This window comes from Anneissia japonica, unplaced genomic scaffold (genome assembly GCF_011630105.1).
Source record: "Anneissia japonica isolate Jap-2015-1 unplaced genomic scaffold, ASM1163010v1 scaffold199_len4679917_cov187, whole genome shotgun sequence".
Classification (NCBI taxonomy): Eukaryota; Metazoa; Echinodermata; class Crinoidea; order Comatulida; family Comatulidae; genus Anneissia; species Anneissia japonica.
This window is the reverse complement of record NW_022686322.1, coordinates 3,661,460-3,680,379: the sequence shown is the minus strand read 5'-3', so window position 1 is coordinate 3,680,379 and position 18,920 is coordinate 3,661,460. Positions and strand designations below refer to the sequence as shown.

The following is an 18,920-nucleotide window of genomic DNA, read 5'->3' as shown; positions in this document are numbered from 1 at the left end:
CACATTGTAAAATTAAAAACAACGTATGTATTGACAATTTTCAAGCAGCTAATCTATGACAGTAGGCCTATTTCATTTTTTCCTTACATACGATCACACATGATATAATTTGGTTGAATAAAACTTTCCCCACTTTCAAGTTGAATTGCATATACAGTATTGTCAAATCACTTATACTGGGCCTTGCTGTATACCATTTCATTCAAACATTTTGCAAAATACTGTAAGTCAAATAAATCCATTACCAGTTTATTGATTAACATGATTATACAGTAGTTGGAAGGTAAAACACATTAACAATGACAAAATTTAAACATATCTAATTAGATTCTATGTTTCAGTCTGGAAAAATTGCTTGCATAACTACAAAATTTTAAAAAATTCAGAAAAAATAAAACAGACAAAACATACTATATAACACATTTCAGAAGCCATTTCCAGTGTTGAAAAATAATTAGTAAGCATACTAACACCGAGGACAGCACAAGTTTGAGGAAGCAGTGATGATAATATATCTGAAGGGCATATAAATCAATTTCAGAATCTTACCCATAATATGATCCTTAAAAAATCATATACATAAAGTAACCATAATATTAATTAACATAAACTAAAAGTGGTTCGTAACAACTTATTTTTTCATCGATGCTGAGAATGTAATTATGTACTGTAAATATTACGTGCCTGGTGGGTGTCTTGGAAAAAGAAGTCCAGGTAATATAGATATTTAAGGTTTTTTTTTTAGATAGACTTTGGAAACTTGCAGTAACAGCTTTTTTGTCTTGCATAAGTTTGGAAATGTAAATTTAAATTAAAAACAACCCTGATAACTGATAATTAGCAACAGTAAATATAGGTATAGAAATATAAATATACTATGAAATTGAGGACTTGAATCCAATACAGTAGCAAATGTCTTTTTGTTATCATTTTATAAGACAATTCCAAGCATGACAAATTAAATCTGAATACACCAGGATGGCTGAACTGTAAGTTATTAGAAGGATCTGGGTTTATGTTTCCTACTGGGGACACAAGGCTAAGAACGTATTTTAGCCTTGTCTTATTTATTCCTATTATGATGATAATCAGACTAGTATCACACACACTTGAATATTCCTACTTGTACACAATTGTTCACACAAGTGTCTTAAGCTATGTCAAGATTGTCAAATTTTAATTGACAAAAAAATGTCTGCCCATATATAGTCATATTGTGCCTATATATGGTCATGATGTGATGTCATCATGACCATATTTAGGCATGTCACATGTTTTTGTCAAATAAAATTTGATAGTCTGGAATGGGCATAAAGGGTCTGAACAGATTTTTCTGGGTATTTCACTTGATCACATGTTTCTTTTTTACTAGATCAAATATCAGCCTACTGTAATGTGCTAAGATTGTGAATAATTCCCCACACATAGGCAAATACAGACATATTCCTAATCAATGATTTATCGTTGGGGACCAAACTCATTACCAAATTTATCATTGTATATACACAAATACATTAGGTCTATACTTCAAAGGAATTTAGGTGTATGTAACAACAATTTTCTGATATGTTCATTATATTGTATTTGCCATTGCAAGCCACATAATAGCGAGAAGTGCCAGATGCACTGGTAAATCCCTAGATTCTACCTTTAAATAGGACTGATGTCGCATTGATTTTTGACAATAATATATTAATCATGCGAGTATTATTATAATTCCATGTTATGATAATGACTTGCACACCACATACAGCCTGGTTAAGGTGACGATGCAGCCACTTGCCTCAATCACAAAGGTGCTATCTGTATCCGACAACTTTTTATTTGAATAATGGTTTTAAATTATACTGTTAAATATACACATATTCTATTAAAAACCATTACAAAAAAATGTGCAATCTAATCGGAGTACCAATATTCAAAAGGGAACAGAGTGCATTTAGTAATATTAAATCATTTACACTAAATATACTGAGTATACAAACCATATTACAATGATTTTTGGTTTATTTTAAAAGTTTAATTGACATTAAAACATATTTAAATTGATTGGACATGTATCCAGGTATAAAGAGTACACTAATGTTGTAGGCAGGTATTATAGTGTTACAACCAGAATTTGTTTCACAGTTTAACTTATTCTAATTATACAATAATTCTCAAGCTGGTGGACCTGGATTTAGGCTTTGTTGTCTACGTTTCTGTCTAGTGCATGTCAAACTAAAAAAAACAAACTACAATGCAACTTTATAAAAAAGATTAATAATTTAGGGATCCTTAACTTTATTTATACTTTGTTAATATTTACATGGTTTACTAAGAAAATAAGATTGACAATTTCAATTAAATGATCCCAAATTACAAGTAATGGTTATTTTTTATCGTAATTTTTTTCATTAAACAATTTATTTTGAAACAGTTTCCCCTGTTGACTGAATGGAATGGTCTGTTTCTGCCTTGTTTTACCCCAATTAATACTTTTAGTTCAATTCATGACTATGTTCGCTTCCAAATACAAACCATATTCTTGCTTGTAACTCCTACAATGAAATTTGCATCTGAGCTGATGGCAACGTCGTTGATAATCAAATGTTGATTCTTTGATAAACTCACTGTCCCTGCAGGGATGTCCAACAACTGTATAATGACTGTAAGTATTGTAATGAGATAACAACAGTTTATAAAAACATTTATTTTTTCTTATTTATTTTCTTATTTTATTTTATTCAGATGCATAACTGGAAGAACCTATGTAGTATCAATAAAGTGTTCTCTCATATTTTATAAACAAGGCTTGGGAGTGTAAAGTCCCATCAAAATGACAAAGAATCATAAAAAGTAAATTTAGTAAATTTTGAAATTAACTTGCTCATATTGCAGTAACATATAAATTATTACTGAATTAAAAAATTGTGCATCCTGATTTTTTTTTATATTGGATAAATAATTATAAAACACTTCCAGTGACTGGAAGTGTTTTTATCATATTTTCACTGTAAAATTAAAGGGTAAATATTTTTTAAATACACTAATCTGTATGTTCAAGTTGATAATTTTAACAACTGAGGTATAGCTCCATTACAGATATAAAAACAACAAAGAAGAAACAAGGATGAAACTTCATGTTTTGTGTATACTGTAATTGTTTCCCTTCAAAATGTTTCCATCCATTACTGTATGCTTATCGTTGGCTAGTCTACTACCTCCTGCTTCAAAATAAAATACATCAATAATTATCATTATAAATTAAAATACAGAACATACACTTGAAACACAGAATTTACCTGCAAGGGATTTGGATCCAATTCTTTCTTGTTTGCACCTTTTTTCACATCTTTGACTTCATACAGCCAGACTGGTCCATTTGCATCGCCACACACGATATGCCCACAACCTATCAAACAACACAACCAAATGAAAATACAGTAGAACCCCTTCATTTGGGATACCCCTATTCAGGGGTTTACCCTAAATAAGGGTTCTAATCTACAACATGCTAGCTTGATTCAAGAATGATTGGCTTCCAATTGATATAATTAATGTAAATATTACATGCTTCCTCCGAGTAAACAAAGTTACAAAAAAAAAAAGACACACATTATAACATAAACAGGAAAAAAATACAGAATAAATATTTTGAATGCTTCTCATCATCACTATGTTAACATCCAGTCAACAACCAAGACATACAAACAAAAAAAATTGTAAAATAAGCTACTAATAGAACATAGCAACGTACAATCAACATTGTTGACCTTTTGCTTAGTGGGCTTATAATTATGAATAACATGTTATTTTCTATAATGATTATTCAAGAAAAATTGGAAGATTTATCACCTGGCCAGGTATTTAGTAGTATATAGATGTTGTCAGTGGTGGACCAATTGAGGCTATGCAGAGGGTTAATTTCAATGTCTTTCTTTCGGGCTTGCTGCTTTTCTCGCGCTTCTGACAAACTCCAAATCTGAATTGTCTTGTCAGCCGCAACTTTACTAACTACAAGAATAAGAATAGAAAAAATCCATTGCATAACATTGACACAAAACTGTTTAAATCTTTACATAATTATTTTAAAGGTATACTTTATGTGTTAAGGTAACAAATTTAGGAAAAAAACCCCAATATTTATTTGAAATATTTTTTTTACAATTACATTAAAGTTATAAGTACTTACCTGAAAATTAGTACGAGAAAAAATGCATGAAAAATACTGTTATAATATTCTGTACATTGATCCATAAATTAGCAGGTAATAGTCTGTAAATCATAACATTAAAAAAAATATATTTTAGAATTGGGACATACCGATAATGTCATCATCAATGGCAGCCATACCGTCAATGGTATCACCCTCATCGTCGTCTTCATTATCCTCACTACGTGCAACGCTTGGCAACAAAAACTCCAAAGTATGTGACCTTTATTCAAATATAAACAAGAGATTCGAGATGGAGACATTAGAAGCTCCGATAGAGAAAATGTGATACAGGTACCAACTGTACCTTCTAAAGGTAACAGGAGAAAGTATGCCAGTTATAAATTCTACATGTCAAAGTTCAAAGTTTACCTTTCTTTTTTGCTTGATTTGTTTTGTAGATTCCAACCATAACATCCATTTTCACAGCCTGCAATGACATAGTCATTTGGTGGGGAGTACACAATCCCAAGAACTCTTCCAGTGCCCGGAGGAAGAAACGAGTACAATTTTCTATCGAGAACAAAATATTGATATAAACTATATTTTACGTCCTGGAGAACGACATCAAACTACCATCTGAGATGAAGAGACAACTTTACAAGTGTTAAGTCACCCACTTTTGGATAGAAATGAAATACAACTAAAAATGCAGTTCTTTGGTTGAAGCTGGCTACAATGCTCATTGGATAGAGTAATTAAATGATACTTACACCCATTTACATTTGTAATCTGGACCAGAGGGGATGCCAATATCCCAGAGTACAACATCCTCAGCTCCACCTGAAAACAAAGGCAGATAAATCATAGTTATAAGAAACGTTCCGATAAGTATGTAAATAATTCTGGTTTATTTGCCCCAGAAAAACAAAATGATGGCACCACCTACATCCAGCTGTAAAAATATATTTAGACAGGTGCGAAATTGTTGTCAAAACATCCAAGAAAATACAGAGTAAATTAAAAAATGCATTCTTTTAAAGTCAACCCATGGTACTTATTACTTAATGTATGCAAGTTTCCATATACAATCAACATTCAAAGAAAACCAAAGAGTAGTTTCACACAGAATTGATATAAAAACACTGCTTACTGAAAAGCCATGTGGGTTTTTCCGAGTGAAATACCAATGTGTTTATCGAGCACGTCTTGCGTGCATTTCTCAACTGAGCGTAACAAATCAATTGCTCTGGGTGCAGGAGCTTCACGTCCCCACGTGCACCTCCAATAGCCAATATGTTGCTTTTACGTGCACCCTTCGAGTCGCCAACCTCCATTTCTAATGTTGTCCATGCTAGGCAGTAAAATTCCTACAAAAAAAAAGAAGAGAAAACACATTCATATAATATAATCATAGTAACATGTCTTGCGCAGCACATCAAATGAAGACACTATGTGCTTCACATTATTACTGAAGTTCTTCAGGTATAAGCCCACATCCAGTATAATACCCATCCATTAGGCCTAACAATAGACTGACAAAATTTAAAGTTAATGATGGGTTTGATCCCCAACCTCACGGTTCAAACTGCTGCACCACAGTATTTTACTATATTCAGTAAGTCATTCCATTGAAGTTTTAGGGGCAGGTTCATTTGCAGTGAATTTAATTCAATGTCATATTCAAGACTATAAGACTTGCCTCCTCGACATTTTCATGCTTGTAACGTTTCATTACTTTCCCTGTCTTGCAATCAATCAGGCAAACAGAGTTTCCACCACAAGTTGCAACAGTTGATGTACTATTTTCTGCAGAAAACAATACAGAATATATCATCATTATAGCATATATTTCAGTAATATCATAGTCAAATAAAAACATTAAATATGTAAATAAATATAATAGTAAACTTATATTATTCACAATATAATTTGTCATTTAAGTCAACTTATAAGCAGAGATTTTACCTATGTTAGTTACTGTGGGAAAAATCCCTATCCTAAATTGTAGTAATCTTGTAAGTTATATTTTCCTTCTTCCAAATATTGCCTTGCTATTATAATTACATTAATTTATCAATTTTTGTTGGTAAATATATTAATGCACCTATTTCTAATGTGCCCAGGATTAAAGAAAACACTTGGACAGCATTACTGGCTTGTCATGGAATAATGACATTATTTAATAATAATAATAATAATAATAATAATAATAATAATAATAATAATAATAGATGTATTTTTATAGTTCAAATAAATGAGGTCTCTACTGAAGCAAGATTAACAATGCAAGATATTCATAAAGCCAGAATATATACACGATGATATATTCTGTTAGATGTTTGTTCAGACTGCATGGTTAGAGTTGGGGTATGCGGGTCACTAATACCTTAGTGGAGTAACATCCCTACCCCATGATGCATAGTTTGGTTAGGGTTCTTTGATAATGGTGAGAGAACTTTACTTTACATGTACCAACAAATTTCCTCTTGGATGGAATAAAATGTATCATATTGTATCGTATGAAGTAGAGTAGATTAAGACTTCCTAAAAAGGCCATGGATTTGATTAAAAATGACTGACGAAAACAAGCACACTATTCAGGTCTATTATTAGACTGACAGGTAGTGGACGCTTGGCGTAAGGCTTACTTGGGTTAGCTGGATCTGGTTCAAACGCACATTTCCAAACATTCCTACTATCATCACTCGGATTGTTCTCCAGAGAATGACAACGAAGGAAATGAACACCCTCAAACTTTGGATTCTCTTTCTGTTAAGAAATAAATATGTAAAATAACATTACACTACAACAACATTAATGCAACAAACAATCATTTTTATTTTCATTGGGGCTTGCCATGCAAGACCAGCATCAGTCACCAAACAAAAAAATTGACTTTGTACCTTAATTATTTTCTCTACATTATAAGCTATAAAATGATGGGTCATTTACTGGAATCCACTTAATAAATGCCTAAGTTATGAGTAAAAGTATTACGGCTTGTGTGTACTTATAGCATACAATACTGTCACATTCTTATGCTAAATATTCAGTTTAAGATTTAGTGCCAGTACGATTGTGTTGACAAGGCAAGCCTCAATTAGGGTTAATGCAGATAGCAAGTAAACAATTATAATTACTATTTACTAAGTCATATTTACAAATTATCCCATCCAAATCAATACAAACACAAGTATGGTAACTGACACTGCACTTTACCTTACTCAGTGTTACATCACGTTTTGGTGGCATCCATGGCTGTGGTGTATCATCTTTTTTCTTTTTCACTAGTGGTGTTTTCTTTTGCTTTGCATCTTTAGCCTTTGCCGGTGTCTCCTTTACTTTTGCATCTTTAACCTTTGCATCCTTTGCTGGTGTTTCCCCAATGGGATGTTTTCTAGGCCTACCTCTGCCCCTTTTCTCTGGCTGTGGTGTAACAGTTTCTGCCTCTTTCACAGTCTTTTTAGCTGGTGTTTTGGTTTCTGTTTTCTCAGTCTTTTTTACTTGTGTTTTGTTTTCTGTTTTCTTAGCTGGCGTCTTATTCTCTGCTGGCTTACTTTTTTCTGCTGTCTTTTTGGCTGGTTTAGAAGTTGTAGCTTCTGATGTAGAGTCTTGGTTACCCTCTGTTGACATATCTGCATCTGTGTTTACACCATCATCTGCAGTTTCACTCTTTATGGAAAGACACTCTTTAGAAGCAGTCTCTTCTGGTGTACTCTCTACTGGTGCATCAGTCTTTGTGGTTTCTGCTTCAGTTTCCTGGTCAGTTGATGTCTCACCATTAGGCACCGTTTCCGGTGCTTCTGATGCTTGGGTGGTATCCATATTTTCTATTTTAACATTCTCTTTATCATCAACTTTAGGCTTCTTTGGAGAAGGTTCAGAATGAATCACTATATCTCGTTGCTGTTCTCCGTTCGGTGACACGTCTACAACTCTGATGACCTCGGTGGCAGTTTTCTCTTCTGAAAACGGTCTCTTTTCCGTTTGGTTGGATGTTTGTTCTTCAGGAGGTGCAGTGTACTTTGCTTTTTCCAGCAGAGGCTTTCGAACAATTCCAAATACCTGAGTAATTTGTCTTTCAGCTAATACAGTTAGCTACAAAACAATCAAATGAATCAATGTCACAACAAACCTAGTTTATAATATAGCATTCAATGTATCTGTTAGCAAATGCACATATAGTATATGTTCACTGAGTATAATGTACAATTAATATATGGGCATACATGGTACATTTACTATGTAAACACAGACAAAAAACTATGCATTAATCAGTGAATATTGAGTAATTAATAAATGAATATGGCAATACAAGAACTTGTCCCATATGTTGGAGTTGGATGGCCGAACGCTTAAGATAGGAGTGCCATAACATACAGCTATAATACTGGCACTGTATCGAACAACATGCTCGCCTGTGGTTCTGATGGTGGAATTATTCTGCTCGGATAAGGATTATAAACTGTAGGCCCGGTGTACATAATTTGGCTCAAGTGCATTTTAAAGAACCCAGTACATCTTTTGTGATGCGTAGGGGGGATACCCTGGTATACTGGCCCATTTAGTCTCTGTTGTGGACAGATGAGAGTAGCTAATACTTTACCAGGTAGCTCAGACACGAAGAGACCCTTGGGGAGGAGCAGCTACTCTTAGAGCTAGTCCACACCTTGAGCGCTTTGAGACTGTTTCAATACAAAGCTTTATATAAATCTAACTATTTTACATGTATTCATATTTTCTTTGTCACTTTTAATGAGATTTGAAAACTTACCATATAATGCGTGAATTCCATGAGAGCATCAGCACCGAACTGCACTCGTTCCTTGAGCCGTTCAATAAAGGTTTGTTCAAGCGCTAGAATGTCCGACTTTTCCGTCATACCAATAGCATGACCCGCAAACTCTTCTTCCCAAACACTAACAACCTTTAAAATTTAATCACATAAAAAAAATTAATAAATTTCAGATCACAAGTAGTAATGTGTTTTAAATTAACATACTTTAACCTAGAGGATTTAAATAAAAATCACAAAAAGACAATTTAAAATATTTACATTTTACTGGAGGGAGTGTTGGTATAAAAAATTAAACCAAGAAATTGAGATAAGAAATTATAATGTTAATTATCATAATCTAACTGAAACAAACTCATCAACTTGGGATACAATATGTGAAGGTCTATACACATAGTTCTAGGAAGAGCAATCTTAGAAAGCTGTGAACACCAAATTCTACAGAATCTGAATGCAAGAGCATCATATCCATTAAGCTACAGCTTAAGTTAGTAATAATAAAATATATTGTGTTTTTCTAAATTAAAGCATGAAATTTTAATTTGATAAAAAATAATAATAGCATACTGGTACAGCACAAAAACAGTACTAGGAATCTGTTGCTTACCTTGGTTGCTAACTCGGCTTCCATGTTGTCAATGGTGCCACGGAAGTCAATGTCCTGGCCATTCAGAGTCATCAGCTTGGGCAACATGTAAACAGCAATATAGTGATCTGATGTCTGTTAATCAAAAAAATACCACAATGTAGTTATTTGCAAACATCATCATCATTCAAAAAGTATATAATAAAAAAGTACAGTATAATAAAGGCCTTTTTTTATAATTTATAATATTATGCATAATGTGCTGGTAGCCATTAAAGATGCTTATTCATGTTACATACATCTCAAAATCTAAAAAATAAACAATGCAATCAAGGATAGAAAGTCTATGATATTTTGTGGCAGCTCATTTTGAGCTTGGGATCCACTACATATTAGATATTGTACTGGAATGAATCAGGCTATTTTCTCTTGGAGTATAAACTTTGTATTGAAAGCCCTGGGATAAACACTATGAATTGATGATATAAGTAGTGAACTCACTGCTAGATCATTATCTCTGAGGTCCAACTCTTCAACCTCAAGGAACTGCTCAAGGGTCAGTACTGAGGTCAGCTTATTCTTGCTGATGTCCAACTTGCGCAGTTTTCTCAAACCGAGGTTATAGTCAAATCCAGAAATCTTGTTGTTCGAGACATTTAGGGTCTCCAGATCATGCATACGACAAAACACGGCTGGGTCGAGCGTGGCTATTTTTCGCCCTGAGAGATCGAGGTTGCGAATCTCCTGCAGTGTCATGCAGTTCGCACACTGTAGTACCATACGCTCCACTAGCGCCGTGCTGGATATAAACGGACCTTTCCCGAAAGACCCATAGGTAGACATTTTAAACAATTTCTGAAAAAAAAAAGAATATAAAAAATATCAGCAATGGTTATAATTTTGAATTATATAAAATTACACCTTGATTAATTACACTATGTATTCCCCCAATAGTATTCCTATGACAAAAAATAAATAATAAATATATCTACAGTATAACTCTTGAGTTTTCCAATTCAATAGTAATGCTCTAGGAAACAACAAACAAAGGAAAATACTTAACGATACAAATAGCACTTAAGTATTCTATTATTTTATGTTAACACCCAGCTGAATAAGAAAAAAAAAAACAATCTATTTTTAAAAGAGCATTTGTCCCATTATTAATGGCTTTAGAAACCTATAGGACTATACTGTAAAAAAAACAAATGTAACTAAATTATCAGACAGAATATATAACCCATAAAATGTTGTGCCAGCATCATTTTTAAATTACATTTTAATAAAACAAATTACATGTAACAAGGTGTGTATGCTAGTCCATATTATTATTAACATACAGTAATATAAGTGCATATAAACTCCTGCATTTAATGTACTGTATAATAAATGCAACATTATTATTATTATAAATCATCCCAAACATTATTGACATGCCTAGTACAATTTCAAGCTGGCAACATTTATTTATGATTGTATCATATATTTACCATACTGTAAAGTTTTTTAATTACATGGCTGATACCTCAAAAACCAGCTCAAATTTACACAGACAATTGTTAAGAAACTAGGTGCGCAGAATCGTATCGTTATTATTGAGATCACTCGGCAACAGATGTCTTTGATGCGACAAACCAATGTGTTCCTCACCTTTGAAACACGCACAGGCATCTGTCGTATTACTAACATTTTTTGTTGGCAACAACAGGCTTTTATACGCTTAAACACTGCAGTTGTGCAATAAACCCTTTGATGATAACTCATTAAATATTTTAAAATTAACAATGTTTCCCTGATTGGATTTTTTGGATTTTAGTACGTATTTACATGTATATTTCAGGAACAAATTCCGCAAAATATTTCTGTTGCAATTAGTTCTGTATTCATTATAAAGTTGTCCAAAGATTGACTGATTTGACTATAGAGTGAGGCAGCGTAAAACTGAAAATTACTCTGACTTTTGATTGAATTTTCGAATGGTCCACTCTTGTTCACCCTAAATTGAATTTAGTTTATTATAATCCTCAATCATTCCTTAATTAATATAGTATCTCTGTTAAAATTATAATTATCAAGTTTAATCCAATTTATGGAAATTCAAGTTGAAATATACCATGCTTTTAAAGCTCATGTAAATGTTTCGTTAAATTCAAAACTTCTTTTTTAGAAAATATTAACATGTTTGGTATTTCTTGAAAGATAAATGTATTAGCTTCAAGATGGAAACAACTGCGCAGCCATAGTGACTGACTAAGAAGTGCGAATTAAGAAAAGAAGGTGCTCTCCATTTTGCCATATTCAATTTTTTGGTAAACTAAGCCTGTTGATCATCTGGTGGCGGGGAACACATTAGACTTCAAAGGCATCGCGTAAACATCCATCACACGCTGCGGCAGCTTCGTCAGCAGAATCTACTCAGAAATCAGCCCTCATCTTTCGAAATGCGAGGACGGATTTCTAGGCCAAATTTTTGCGTGGTAAATATATCCAGCAGGCCTTACTAATCCATACAGTCTGGTATATTTATCAATTTTCCCACTTCCCATAAAAAGTGAATAAAAAACATCACATTATGTAGGCCCATACGTGCCATGTTGTAATGTTAATAATTCAACTAACTCCAACTTGATTCATTTACGTAGCAAATCAAATGCTAAAGGATATGGAAAAAAATTGAAACTGGTATACAATAATAACACTGACACTAACATTCTGTGTATAAAAGAATCAGAATAATAAAGCTAAGCACCCACTGACTGGGTTGGTGTTGTTTGTAGCCCTGGCTGGTTTGAGGAGAGGAGGTTTCAGGCCTCAATCAACCAGTATTCAGGAAGACAATGAGGCAGTGTTGGACGATGACATGAACAAATTAAACCATGTTCAACAGTTAGATGACTCGATAACTAATTCTGTAAGTTAAATTCATTCTGTAGTATATCAAACAAAAAATTGTCGCCAAATTCGGCATTTGGTACCACTTGCTAAACTACATTTTCGTCACCGGCCAAACAGCGCCCTCATCAAGGCTTGGTGTTTCCAATAAAATTCTCGTGGCTATAATAAAACTGCACAAAATACGGATAATGAATGTACATCGAATAAAAATATTAGATAGGACTAAACTCTACTAATAATAACTATACAATAATATCAGTAACTTACAATATTACACTAGTAATGGGTTGAAAACAACAAAAATATATGCACTAATATACGGACGCGACGCGTCGAATTTCCTTCCCGCTCTCACAATGGCACACAAAGCTGCTTAAAAAGTCACCAATGAGGGCGCTAATCTCTAGCCCTCTAGTGATGAACTTCTGTAAAGTAATTAGGCTCTGTTTTTCTTCTCGTCGTCGTTGTTTTTTTTTTCTTAAAAAGTTGGTGCTTCGTCGATCGTGTGCACGCTGGAGTCCCATCACCGCTAAGTTTTCATGTTGATTGTTGAATTTTATTATTGTTGGTAATATATCCAGGTAAGTATTATCAATAATGTGACAACCAACTTTAAAAAAATATAGTATAGGCCTAGGCTAGATGACATGGGCTAAGGTCTACCCTTCTTTTTCTCGGCTAGCTAATCCATTCCCAGTCCCCCTACTAGCTACTACTAGCTAGGCCTAGGCCTACTAGCTTAGCTAGGCTAACTAAGCCTTGCTTGGCCCTAGCTATTAAAAAGAATTGCTAGGCCTAGCTATTATAGGCCTTGGTCCTACCTAGGTAGTGGGGGGGGGGGGACATTTAAGTAGGTTACTTTAGTCATACTGTTAATAATATACCTGCCAACTTTATTGGCATCTGTGATGCATGCGAGACAAAAAAAAAAACATTTGTGTAGAGCGACGGCTATGCAGCAATGAATGCTTTTTTTTATTGTAATGTTGGGAACTGCTTCACTGATTAAAGCTTTGTGAAAAGAAATTTATATGGTCTGTATTCACTTCATTTTCATATATAAATTTTAGGGCACAATCGACCTATTTTATCTTTTTATTTTTATGATGCGCGAGATAATACTATGTAGAGTAGGCATGAGATGCGAAAAGTGGATGCCCATGTGTGAGACTCTTGCATTATGTGTGAGAGTTTGCAGGCGTACACTGTAAAGTATTTTTTATTTGCAAAGATGATATTTCGAATAGGTGTGCAGAATCGTAACTACTGTTAAATACATTGGTACAAGGCCTGAATTTTTACAAAAATTCCATGTAAATATATTCTGAAATACACGGATGGACTTCTGTCCTAATTTATATCTCCCATGCAATCATGAATAGCTTGGTCAACTTCTGAACTGCTTTTATTTACACACTTTTAAATTTTGACACCATGCTTTATTCATTTTGTTTTTTAATTACTTTTTGTTGAATTCATCTTAGATTTGCTATCATCATGGAAGGTAGTAGTTCAGAGGTCAGATGTGGGTGTAAAGGAGTGCGTGTATGTTTACTATGTGAAGCTGAGAAACAGCAAATCAAGACCCAAAGCCTGCATTCTATTGCTACCAATTATGAGGTATAATTGTACATTTTTATTGGTGAGAAACTGCCTGTGTTAAATTAAAATAATAAGTTTCAGTGCTCTTAAATTTCTTTTATTATGTAAATATTATTAGAATCAAATTAATACCCAGATCAGAACGATTCTGTTTTTAATGATTTACAGATCTTTGATTAATAGTATTGTCAGTCAATTTTAACGAGTCTGAAATTTTTGGAAAAACCTTATTATGTATCTGTACTGTAAAAATAAAACTATTCTGAACTCTCTAATTTTTTAAAAAACAATGTATAGTCTCATAAAAATATGGAAGGAAATAAATATCAAAGGAAACATGTTTTTATTATATTTTAATTTTTAATTGAAAACTGATAACTTATTTTAATATGAAAAGTAAGCTATTCAAACATGAATTATTATATTATATATTTTTGTGATTTTTCCTGTGGTTGTAGGGAATATTAGCTATGTAAACATGTTCATTTTTCCCGTTAAATTTTTAGGAGTATGTATATTGTGAGGACTGCCTTAAAGCATGGGCCTTATCTTCAGAGCTGATTCAACATCCAAACCACCAAGGAAAAGTCTTAGATTTCCCTGGTGTCTGCATTATTTCAGAATTTATAACAGCAGAAGAAGAGAAAAACATAGTTCATGAAATCGACAGTACAAAATGGAAGGAATCTCAGTCTGGAAGATTAAAACAGGTAATAATAATAAGTAATAATAAATAAGATTTCTATAGTGCTCATATTCATTTTAAAGAAATGCTTAATACGCTTGAGAAAATAAACAGCGGAGAAAGAAATAATTCTGGTGATAAACATTTATGTTGGTGGTACAACCACAGATAAGATCTGTGGTACAACAATTATTTCTGGGTTCTATATTAGGCCTAACAGTTATAGGCCTAATATAGCAGGTACACTAACCCTACCAGGTTATATAAAAAAAAAATAATATTAGTTGTACCAAATGATTAGCAAAGGCATATATAAATTAATGATAATTATTTATTAAACATGTTTTGTTATAAATAAAAAATTCTTAAATTCTGGTGATAAACATTTATGTTGGTGGTACAACCACAGATAAGATCTGTGGTACAACAATTATTTCTGGGTTCTATATTAGGCCTATTAGTTATAGGCCTAATAGCAGGTACACTAACCCTACCAGGTTATATAAAAAAAATAATATTAGGTGTACCAAATGATTAGCAAAGGCATATACAAATTATAATAATTATTTATTAAACATGTTTTGTTATAATCAATTATCAGGCAATGCAGGGCAGCATGTGCAACTTCGCGTTAATTATTGTTTTAACAACAGGTCTGGTATGATCCAATTACATTAACGTCCGGGAGTCTTATTTTTAACCATTTTTCGTTAGAATCAGCAGGCTTTTCAATGCAGCATTTCTGAGATGTGATATAATAAAGCATTGGATATTAACTCATTAAATACCTTTAAAATTAACAATGTTCCCCTAATTAGATTTCTTGGGACCTTATATGTTTTTATGAGTATATTTCAGAAACAGATTCCACAAAAGTTATTTCTGTTGTAATTAGTTCTGGGTTATGTCAAAGAGCATAGAACTGCAAGAGATCTGACTATTGTGGTTTCATTGGAAGCTAATCCTATTTCAAGGGGCATGTCCTTCAAAAGACAAGTTTTTAGCGAACTCTATTTGAATTCTAATAGGGCGCCCTCTATTTTGTGGTAGCACTTTTTTTAACAATTCATTGTATACAGTACATACAAAATGAGGGTGGATAGACTTAGATTAAGGGTTTTTTCTTTTTATCATCTGCAGGATTATGGTCCAAAGGTGAATTTCAAAAGGAAGAAGGTGAAGATGCAGCAGTTCACAGGTTTGCCTCATTTCAGCTGTGCTTTGTACAACCGTATGATTTTGTTAGATGAACTGAAAAACTTTGTCCCTGTTGAACTTTGCAACCTTGACTATAATCCCTCCAGAGGATCGGCCATAGATCCCCATTTTGATGATTTCTGGTTGTGGGGTGAACGTCTAGTGACATTAAATCTACTCTCTGATTCCTACCTTGCTATGACTAGTGACAAAGTTACAGGTGAACAAAGCATATTGGTGAGAGTGCCACTACCTCGCAGGAGTTTGGTCATCCTTCAGGGTGATGCCCGACATGTATGGAAACATTCAGTACCACGTAGCGCAATTGTTGCACGCCGAATAGCAATCACGCTCAGAGAGCTTTCGGATGAGTTTCAAGCCGGTGGACGTCTTTCTGAGCAGGGTAATGAATTAATAGAACGTGCTTTAACATTTAAAGGTACTGCTGTTAAATAGTTATAAGTTTATTTTCTTATAATTATTTTTATAGAAATTCATAGCACTTTTTTCACTTTGGTAACAACATCCTTGTTAATATCTAAATTGGGCGCTTTCTTAAATTTTTCCTCCTCCATTGAGAAAAAGAAATATGACCAACAGATGTCATCTGAGTCTTCTATTAACAAACATCTTGTTCTCTAGTAGATTCAAGAGAGAGGGGCCTGACTGTAGTCTAGCTATGTCTGTGCTAGTCTAGGCCTAGACGAAATAATTAGGCCTAGCTTATATCATGCCTTGTACCAAGGTGTACGTTTGTTTTTACCTGATCGATTTCTAAAACATGCCATTTATTGCTGATGTTTTTGAGGCTATCAGTATTAATATATTCAGTATACAATGGGTATAAATGACGTAAAGCATGCGTGGTGACATAAAGAAGCTGTAAGGCAGACTGTTTCTTTTACGGCCTGACGCGATATTTCTTAAATCTGAGTACTGCTTAGTCAAGTACTACCTTAAGGGTGACATTCAGTTGGTGGGGCGTACGGCGAAGAAAACATTGAAATTTGAAAACGCGTAAAAGATGAACGAGGACGAAAAATGAAAATATGTTTTTTTGTTTTTTGGATTTTCAGTTATTAAAAATTTGAATGAGAACAAATTTTTGGACAGTTAAATAATAACTTTCCTGTATTCGCTTGCATTCAGTTTATCCTATTGGCTGCTAGTCAATTTAAGGATTTGTGTACTGTATAATGTCTGTAAATCTGAAAACTTGTTTTTCAAACTATTTCTCATTGAAAGCTAATTTCAAATTATATTTGAATTTTTAAGGTACAGTGCCTTTTTTGTGACCTTGTAAATTAACTTTGTAAATATTCTAAAGTAGGATGTGCTAGATTGAAATTTTGTCGATTTTGAGAAAATATCATTTGTGAGTATAATAGACTCTTCTGAATTACTTGTGAAAATTTCAGGTCTCAACAATGAGTTGTTTCGGAGATAGCACTACCTATCATTAAGCACAAAACTTACAATGTAGTGATTTTATTATGTGGTAAAAATATGTAACTGCAAGATTACGGGGGAAAACAATGTATCTACGATGAAGATACATTGCTTTGCCTCGGAATGGTAATCAAAAATTCTAATGTTAGCAACTCTAGTTACTTTTTAATTCTAGTTCCTGCAGTTGTAAAGCTTCTTTCCTTTCCAAAGCTTTGGCTCTACATTTTAGTTTAAAAATTTAAGATTATGCAAAGGTAAGCTCGCAGTCGATGCCAACGGAGGTGACAGGTTCTCGTTCTGACAGGATTCTACAGGGGTTCAGCTGACTTTAGAGGTCCTCTTGCATACTCCACAAGGGGTTATCTCTCTTCCACCACTCATAATTAACTTATTGGATGGTTGCCTTGAAAGGCATAGGCATATCTGGGGCCTTAAAGTATGTCTCTGCTTCAGCATTAGGCACCAAGTCCTTTAACATCTTCTTCTGTTTGTCGGTCAAAACGTTGGTGCGTTGCACTTTCCACCACTCCAGTACCTCGGTACTATAGGGAATGCCCTCAAGCTTAAGTTGAGGGTTCCTGGGTGCTAATGCTGGCTTATATGGCTGTTGATCTTTGGGCGTTTCAAACTTCCCTTCCTCAGGCTCTGCCATGATCGACATTACGTCATCCTCTGATACATGTCGCCTACGAGACCTCGGCCTCTTGTCGCTATCTGATGAGCTAAATGAGCGATTCTTGCCTACCTCGACTACCTCATTGTGACGAGTCTTGTCGAGACCGTCTACCCTGTGTATGAGAGAAAGACCTTGAGCATGATCGTGAATGGTGCCCCATGTTCATGAGGGTATCGTTTAGCCTGTCTAGTCTTACATCCAGCATCGCCTCCTAATGATTCGAAACCGAAAGAGGACGCAGTATAACTGTGTTTCCTCACAAAAGAAACACGCCAAGTAAATTCTGGATTCAAAATTGTGTGATTTTCCAGGCCTAGCAGGTAATGGGGAGTTCTGTCCACCAGTCAGCATGATTCGCCGATGCAGGTTATTCCCCATTTCGGGTTTAAATGGACTTCTTTATCTGCCATTATCGGCTTCTCTATGTTACGTAGATTCTATTTTGCACTTTTAAGTGTCTTATTAATCTTGTGAAAACAGCAATTTCGTGACTTTGGTCACCGAATATTACTTAGCACGCACATATCGCATTGATTATGACTACGCATGCGCAACTGGACTCTCATGGAATCTCGAGCAAGTTTCAAAATAAACTGATTATATAAATTTAAATAAAAATATAATTTTACTTTTGGCCAATTAGTGCACCGCCACCACAAAAAAATGGAAATTTCTGAAAAAAATTAAAGTTTTTCTTTATTTTTATTACGTCTGCATTACATGACAACTGTAAACTCAACAGTAGTGTACTTGAGAAGGACCACTAAAAATAAAATGAAAGACTACTAAAAATAAAATGTGCAATTAACATAATTATATAAAAATCTATTTTTAATCAAAAGTTCTAAGTCAAGATATTAATGTGAATGTACATATGAATAATTTGAAGAAATGTAT

General features: G+C 33.8%; 2 protein-coding genes across 3 annotated transcripts; one reads left to right on the top strand and one right to left on the bottom strand.

The window, feature by feature from the left end:
- Positions 1-4: 4 nt before the first annotated feature.
- On the bottom strand, positions 5-12,820 carry LOC117116361 (leucine-rich repeat and WD repeat-containing protein 1-like). Its single transcript, XM_033260384.1, has 14 exons — positions 12,682-12,820; positions 10,021-10,374; positions 9,541-9,654; positions 8,913-9,065; positions 7,358-8,236; positions 6,787-6,907; positions 5,838-5,944; positions 5,289-5,505; positions 4,909-4,978; positions 4,568-4,708; positions 4,306-4,418; positions 3,838-3,996; positions 3,285-3,394; positions 5-2,637 (listed from the first exon to the last, which is right to left on the bottom strand). Exons 2-14 carry the CDS (start codon positions 10,360-10,362, stop codon positions 2,497-2,499), a joined length of 2,667 nt encoding a protein of 888 aa, XP_033116275.1. The 5' UTR covers positions 10,363-10,374; positions 12,682-12,820; the 3' UTR covers positions 5-2,496.
- A 35-nt stretch (positions 12,821-12,855) lies between these two features.
- On the top strand, positions 12,856-18,873 carry LOC117116347 (alpha-ketoglutarate-dependent dioxygenase alkB homolog 4-like). Of its 2 annotated transcripts, XM_033260367.1 has the most exons (4): positions 12,856-12,995; positions 13,899-14,034; positions 14,523-14,726; positions 15,842-18,873. In XM_033260367.1, exons 2-4 carry the CDS (start codon positions 13,912-13,914, stop codon positions 16,352-16,354), a joined length of 840 nt encoding a protein of 279 aa, XP_033116258.1. In that variant the 5' UTR covers positions 12,856-12,995; positions 13,899-13,911; the 3' UTR covers positions 16,355-18,873. The 2 variants fall into 2 exon arrangements, with proteins under 2 accessions (XP_033116258.1, XP_033116264.1); XM_033260373.1 differs by lacking the exon at positions 12,856-12,995 and having other exon boundaries at positions 13,945-14,056.
- Positions 18,874-18,920: the final 47 nt, after the last annotated feature.